Source organism: Limulus polyphemus, unplaced genomic scaffold (assembly GCF_000517525.1).
Source record: "Limulus polyphemus unplaced genomic scaffold, Limulus_polyphemus-2.1.2 Scaffold1897, whole genome shotgun sequence".
Classification (NCBI taxonomy): domain Eukaryota; kingdom Metazoa; phylum Arthropoda; class Merostomata; order Xiphosura; family Limulidae; genus Limulus; species Limulus polyphemus.
In genome coordinates this window covers 76979-84440 of record NW_013667507.1, presented here as the reverse complement: position 1 = coordinate 84440, position 7462 = coordinate 76979, and the positions used below count along the sequence as shown (strand labels likewise).

At 34.9% G+C, this 7462-nt stretch overlaps 1 protein-coding gene across 1 annotated transcript in view; it reads right to left on the bottom strand.

Annotated features, from left to right (window-relative positions):
• Positions 1–4489: 4489 nt before the first annotated feature.
• The window catches only part of LOC111087223, a 20726-nt gene continuing 17753 nt past the window's right edge, over positions 4490–7462 (bottom strand). Inside the window, exon 6 of the mRNA XM_022393159.1 lies at positions 4490–4610. Within this exon, the coding sequence (XP_022248867.1) occupies positions 4490–4610 (121 nt within the window). The remainder of the gene's footprint in view (positions 4611–7462) is intronic.

Genomic DNA, 7462 nt, shown 5'->3' with positions numbered 1-7462 from the left:
ATTTAAGATGCGTATGTGTATGCTTTCTTGGGCTGGTTTAAGTATTTGGTAACGTCTGTAATGATAATGCAAATATCAGTAAAGATACAGTACAGGTGCAACATCAAACAGTGGTAAGTCTTCGGATTTACAACGCTAGAATCAGGGTTTCAATTCCCATCGGTGGACACAGAAGATAGCCCGATGTGGCTTTGCTATAAGAAAACATACATACATTCAAAGTAGACTGGACAGTTGAGATAACCACAGAAGGAACTACTACGAACGTTACCTTAAGAGAATCTTAAACAAAACCCAAGTTTCCATATTACTTTGTATCTTAGACAACTCTAACATTTAGAAGGAGTTTTGTTTTACAGACTTATTTTCGCTGTACTTAAATACGAGGAGTCATCTAACGTTAAATACGAGGAGTCATCTAACGCGTGAAACAACCAACAACATAGTCTTCTGGAAGCACTTGACTTCCACTTCTATTAGTTTCTAACACAGAGACGCTATTTCATAAACACAAATAAAATTTTAAAAACCGAAACCACTAACTCATTAGTTGACCATTAATAGTAAAAATACCAGTATGTGTTCATACTTTCACGGGAATTCCTAATTTTCAGGTTAACTCTTATCCAGTAAGGTACCCATTGTACATCCTAGTTTTCAGGTTAATTGTTATCCAGTAAGGTACCCATTGTAATTCATAGTTTCAGGTTAATTGTTAACCAGTAAGGTACCCATTGTAAATACTAGTTTTCAGGTTAAATGTTATCCAGTAAGGTACCCATTGTGCTCAGTGCTAACACAGAAATTCCTTATTTTCAGGTAAACAGTTGTCTAGCAAGAAACCCAATCTTTTTCAGATGCTATTATGTGTATTCCTAGTTTTCAGGTTAACAGTTGCTTAATTGAATGATTTCAGCTTTGTGAGATCTTCTTGCGGATATTTTGATAAATTTATGTGCAATAGCAGGATGTGTTGAATAAAGTTCAAACAGTTCTTTAAACTAATTTCCACTAATAAAGCAATATTCACAGGCAATCACGTGTTAATAAGTTTAGTGTTGCACCTGTTGAGATTACAATTGTAAATTAACTTATTAAATGGCTGTGTTTTACAGACATTTCTGAAGCTTTAACCATACTTTAATTTAATATACATGTTTTTACACTATATATTCCTACATTACAGGTGATCGTTACAACAGTTTTGAGTAGCTGATATAACTAGTGTATCCGGTTGATCAAGATTTATATTGTCACAAGTTTGTACTTACATTGTTACTCATTTTGTGATCAAAATCAAAAGCTAAGAAAAATAAAAACTCGGATTCATGCTTAAGCTCTAGCCTTGAATGTTTTCAATTGGAAACAACAATCCTCATTCTACTATGGTTCACACATTAATCGCATATTTGAGAAGCCGATCAGAGATTAATGTAAAAAGGAACAGACTGAGGGTAACGCAATTTAATATTGCACCAGAAACTACTTCACACCATTATTGAAATCTGGTTAAAATGCATAAATGACCCTTTTTCCCTGGTAAATGATTAAGCAGGATTTTTTTAAGGCACATTGACTATAAAAAGTTTATGAAATCAGATGCAAATTTTTTAAAAACTTTTATATTACAGAACGTTTTAACTCAATTAAAAGAACACTTAAAGTTCCTTCTAGTACGTTTAAACACGTTCAAGCTCAAATGTTTTTGTTTCTCTACATCAGAATTGTGAAAAAATTACAGAAGTTTTGATTAAGAAACCCAATTTATTGTGATTATTTTTTACCGTGCTGAACAAGGCTGGAACTTTAGTCCTTTAGACCTCATGGCATCCTCATCATATTTCTAAGTGTCCTTCATATTTTTATTAAAAGTCGTTTATTCAAAAACATATTTTAAATAGAATTTTTCCAGAAACTTTCAAGACTGTGCAACATTAGTAAAATTACTAAGTCATTTAATTTTTGACGTTATGATGTATTTGCAAGGGATCAGATTAGCCTATAAACAGTAAAATCTGGGAAAATATATAACTTACAAGCTATATAATTGTAACAAATATGATGTTATTGTAGGCAGTGAGAGTGGCTCTCAGTCACGTGTTAACATGTATACCGGTGTGTACCTGGGTGTAGGATATTCGCCAATGCTGCAAAGGTTGATGACATCTCATGAGCTACTGTCAAAAGCCTGAGATCAGAGACTGCCAGAAATTTATGCGTTCAAAGCACCCACTCAGATCTTTCTCTTAAGGTTTGACCTCAGTACACAGGAAGCAAAAGTGATTGAGAACCATCCTAGCTGTGTTCGGCCTATTGCGTCTAAGACGGAATGGGGCAACCCTTATAGTATTCCAAAGCATTCACCAGCCACAGTAGTTTAACTTCGACTCTGGTCAGTACCATTCCCAACTAGAAGAGAGGGTATGGAGGTACCATTAGTGGGCGGTTTACACCAACTGGAGCTGTTTCACAAGTAGACAAACAGCCAGCACAAACTGGAGAATATGGTGACCCATGGGGCAAGAGGTATGCTATCAGGGCAGTCATGGATGATGAAGAAGCCTGGAGTCAATCAGAGCTAATGGATGTGCTACCTTCAGTATTTTATCCTTCTGTGACTTTTGGACAGATCCCTAAGATCTATCCAAGTGTAAGGGTTCCTGTACAAGCCCACTCTCAACATTCAGGATGTCTCAGCCCAGAGTTAGTTGAAAGGCCATTCGTGAGAAATTAACCCTGAAGCCACAGGTAACCGTGATAGAAGATAAACAAATGCACTTCAAATAAATTAGAGAAGATCTGGATCACTTCTCGAAGCATTTCAGATGAGCGACTACCCGGAATGGTTGGACTTGGGAAAAGTCAATACAAAACATTTCCTTAAATTTTGGCAGTTCCGTCCTGGATACAATTGAGCACTTGGACGAAGCACAACTGGGACACAGTTGTTTCAGAGATGTACTAATGACATGAATGGATGGAAAATCAAACAGTCCATCAGACCTATTTCAAGGTTTGATGAAGAAGTCATTTTGAGAACTTGGAAGCCTATGCCAATGATCTGTGTTGGTTGCATAGAAAAGCATACCCTGCAATGGCATTTGCAAGTCATGCAATAACAAATAGACTGCCTATTGAGATGATTAATATTAAAACTCCGCTGCCAAGAAGCATAAGGAGGGGCACCATGTATAATCTGATCTGATCCAGATTAAAAAGGCTCTTCAGGGAGTCCAAGACTTCCAATGCCAGACATAAATCAATGTTGAATATATATATAGTTTTACGATTTATTATTATTATTATTACTGTTTGTGTATTAATACTATGTGTATTAATTTATTATATAGTATCATGTTAATTGAGGGTATTCTATGTTTTATTAAATGCAAATGTCTTACTTTGCAAAGGATTGTACAAATTTTTCTATTTTGGAATTTAAAATGAATTTATAAACGGGTTTTGCTTCTTCTTTGCATTTACTGTAAGAAGGTATTATAACTTTATGTGCATTTTGATATTAAAACGGGCTTATGATGCTGTTGTGAAAAGGGTTATTTTTATAGTTAATGTTAAAAGCTTATTTTGTGTACCGATTTTAATTGGTCATATTGTATGATGTTTAATTTGATGTGCTTTTATGTAAACGATTTTACTTAAACCTGCTATCACTATTAACGAGTTTGTTTCTTGTAATCGAAATTTGTAACAATGTTAAAGAATTTTCTTTGTGTGCTTAAAATTTGTTGTCATTGTTAAAGGGTATTTCTCTGTTTTAATTCAGTACTGATCTTGCAACTTGTTTTAAAGTTGAGTGTATTATATTCAGTTTGCTTTAAATATTATGCTTTAATTCGATCGTTTGTTTAATCTGTTTGCATTGTTGAAAAAGTATTTTACAGAGGTAAGGGTAAGATAATTGACAGATATGTGGTTTAATTTTTGATTGGTGAGTGGATGAGTGAGTGTTGGAGTTTTACAGCACAAAGTAACAAGGCTATCTGGGCCAAACAGTTTGATATATTTCATTAAAAAAACAGTCAAAGAAAGGAAGGTAAAGTATGAAAGCAATTATAAAATATGATATCAAAAACGTTCTTGTTTATTTCTTAAACAAGGTTAAAAATATAATTAGATTTAAAAAGACCTAAAATCCACAACACGCTAAAAACACGATCAATCTGGACAGTGTCACCATCGCCAATGACACAGTCCAACATCAAAGTCAAACCTCGAGGTAAAATATGTCTAAAATGACGCCACTGCTGGCGTAAAAATAAAACATGGGGAATTATATCTTAAGTGGCACAAAGCCTAAACATTGAAGGAACAGTCCCATGTAAAATAAATGATATGAAAGAAACTGTAGCCAATGTATAGCTTTGCCAGGACGAACTTCATTTCTCTTGTTTCTACATAAACTAGATGACAAGACAGCAAGAATAGGCTTTATCTACAAAGTTTATTTTTGCTAATCTCAAATCGACTTTCAACTGTTGTGAAGTCTTGCCTTGAAATCCAAATAAAGAACAGGCAAGGCTGTTATATTACCAGTGCAGACTGATTTTGCTGCAGTGTCAGTGAGTTCATTCCCATAAATATAAGCAGGCCTGGGAATAACAAAATGAACAGATATGGATGATAACAAAAAGGAAACTTTGTGAGATATGATTAAGCAATTATAAGGCCTTGAAGGAGCTAAGTCTGTCTTTATAAATCGTACATGATCCAGAGCAAGTTAAATGGCATTCAACTCAGCATTAAACACAGAATCTGCAGATTCTGTGAACAATCACAGAGTCACAGCAAACCGTAACAGAGCCTACAGTGTCACTGAATGTCGAACCGTCCATAAAAAATGTGAATATAAGAATGGTTCAAAAGGTGTTCATATTAGAAAAGTCGGTAATTCCAGTTGGGAGTATGCGACTTCTTTAGATGACTCAAATAAGATATCACGTGAGGACAGTAGCAATCCATGGTGGGATTAGATGACCATCAGATTCTATATTACTATCCAATATCAGACCCATTTAAGTGAATTATACCTGGAGTTGAAAGCTAAAGGTAAGAGCAATAGGTCATCTATTTGCAAAAAGGACAGTGAACATGATTCCAATAAATGAGGACGTGTCCATATCATGGACCTGGTTATTCACTGTTGTCAGAGGTGACAACGAATATTGAAGTATACGTGGGTTTGTCTACGTGCCGATCTATGGAAGACAGAATACTCTTAACACAGGTAGAGATCACCTTGTGAGCGGCAAAGAAAAATCAGACTGCACCCCTTCTGTGAACAGAGTGCAGCAACATATGTCAATTTTGGAAGAGATGTCACCATCTTCCTAGCCTCTGGATAAGAAATGTGATTCGAGGTTTTAGCTCACTGTGCTTATTTATCTTCTGTAGATTTAAGACATAATCTAGAATATGAACAATTGACAAAGTGAGGCTCTAACTGGCACCCATTGTTATCATTGTCTCTGCCCACACAATAAACACAAGTTAGAGAACTACAGCAAACAGTCTTGGAGTGTTCAAACTGGTTACAATTAAGGCACAAAAGATGATTAAAAATGTAAAGCAGACGGACTTGGTGTTGTAAACGCCACAACCGTGTTTTCGAATGAAGATATTCCTCAGTGCTAATTGTAGACACCAGAGAGAAGCTCTGACTCGAGGATGTTAACGAGATTTCCTTCAACAATAACTACTCTAGAGGAATTAAAAGTAGTAGCCTATAAAGAGTAACCTCAATGGGCGTATCCCCAATACACTTTGATTTAAATAGGAGTTTGCTATAATTTTGTCGTGGTATTATGAAGAATACGTCCTCTGACATAAATTTATTAACCAATTTTGGAGAGCCAGTCTGACAGAGAATGCAATATTGGGAAATGAGGTATATGAATTATTGGAAGAGGAGGCTGTGTGATTTGAGAGTCTTCCATCCTTGGTCGTTTACCAATGACTATTTTGTTTTTGATTTAGATTGTAGAAGGTTCATAAGAAAGGAAAAATATTCAGTACCCACTAACATCGCCCCTACGCAGTTAAACAAGAGAACACACCACACTATCAAACCAGAGCAATGTAACTAAGCCAGGGTTTGCAAGCACTACACACTAACACCGGACATAATGCCCATAACACCCATTGAAGATGTCAGATATTGGCACTTGATTGATCCTAGCCTTGAAGGACAAACCGAGTGACTCTGAGAGGCCATCTATCTATTGGAATTCAAGGCAAAAGTGTCATGTTACAGTATTCCAGATACTACTCAACCACCAGGATTCTCTTCCCCTGTTCACATGTTGCCATGCACAGCAAATATATGAGTGGATGTCTCTATCCCAGAGAAGGTAAACTGTATCGTTGGGTTTTTGGTTGATTTGTTTTTAAGATTTATGGTTATGTATCACCAGGTTGGTCTGAAGTTAAAGAGTGGAAGGGAAATTTAAAGTTTTCTATCCTATTCATTAAAGTATGTATTTTCAAATTTTCAGTATGATTTCAGCCCTTTAGAGTTTAATATAGAAAGTCTGCCAAGCCTACCATTAAGTTATCTTCATCCTAGTTATACGTACAGGATTAAATTAGTCACGAAAGACTTGTGTTTTCTATTACAAATCGTTACTGTTCAAAATGAAAAAAAAACAACAACATCGATTAAGCAGAACTTCAGAACTATTCTGATTCAGAGATTTCTCAATCGATAACGTGTACACACTACGATAAAGTTGTTTGATAAAATTGCCTTTATTAAAGTGCTTTGAATTGTATTTGTGCTGAAAATAAAGATTATTTTACTAAATTTAAACCTTTCTTCAATATCTTATTTTGATTTAAACTGATTTAGGTTTGTAATACAGCATTTGTTAGTGCTCCTGTTATTTTGCAGCTCCTTCCCAAATGTTCAAGTGAAAAGTAAAAACACCACACATGCACCACAGAGAATGTCTACACATAAATCACAAACAGTTTAATAGTGATATATAGGTGTATGTGTGTGCTTGCAAGCGATATTTTGACTTTCACATCATTTCACATACAATTATTCACATTCTGTTACTTCGCACTAATATTGTTATTGCTCATAAGTTTTAAGTATTGCTGTTTCAATGGTATCTCTTATTTATGTATAGTGGTGACATTCTGTCGGCGCTGATGTATTCCTTACTTGATTGCGTTTACATTTTGAATGGTTTGTATTCTATTGAGATTGTGAACTTAATGATGCTAACTAAGTTAACCTGTTGAAATGTTGTGAATTTCAAATATTACTTCCACTTTGTACTTACCTATCAATATCATAAAATTATTTATTTTATTATTATCTAACTGTTTCTAAGGTTAAATATACACCTTGAAAAAAGTTAAGCACCCCCGTGTTTTTTTCAAGTGATTCAGATTCGACGTTCTTGTGACTGATTATAAATTACCATTCAATCTAAAC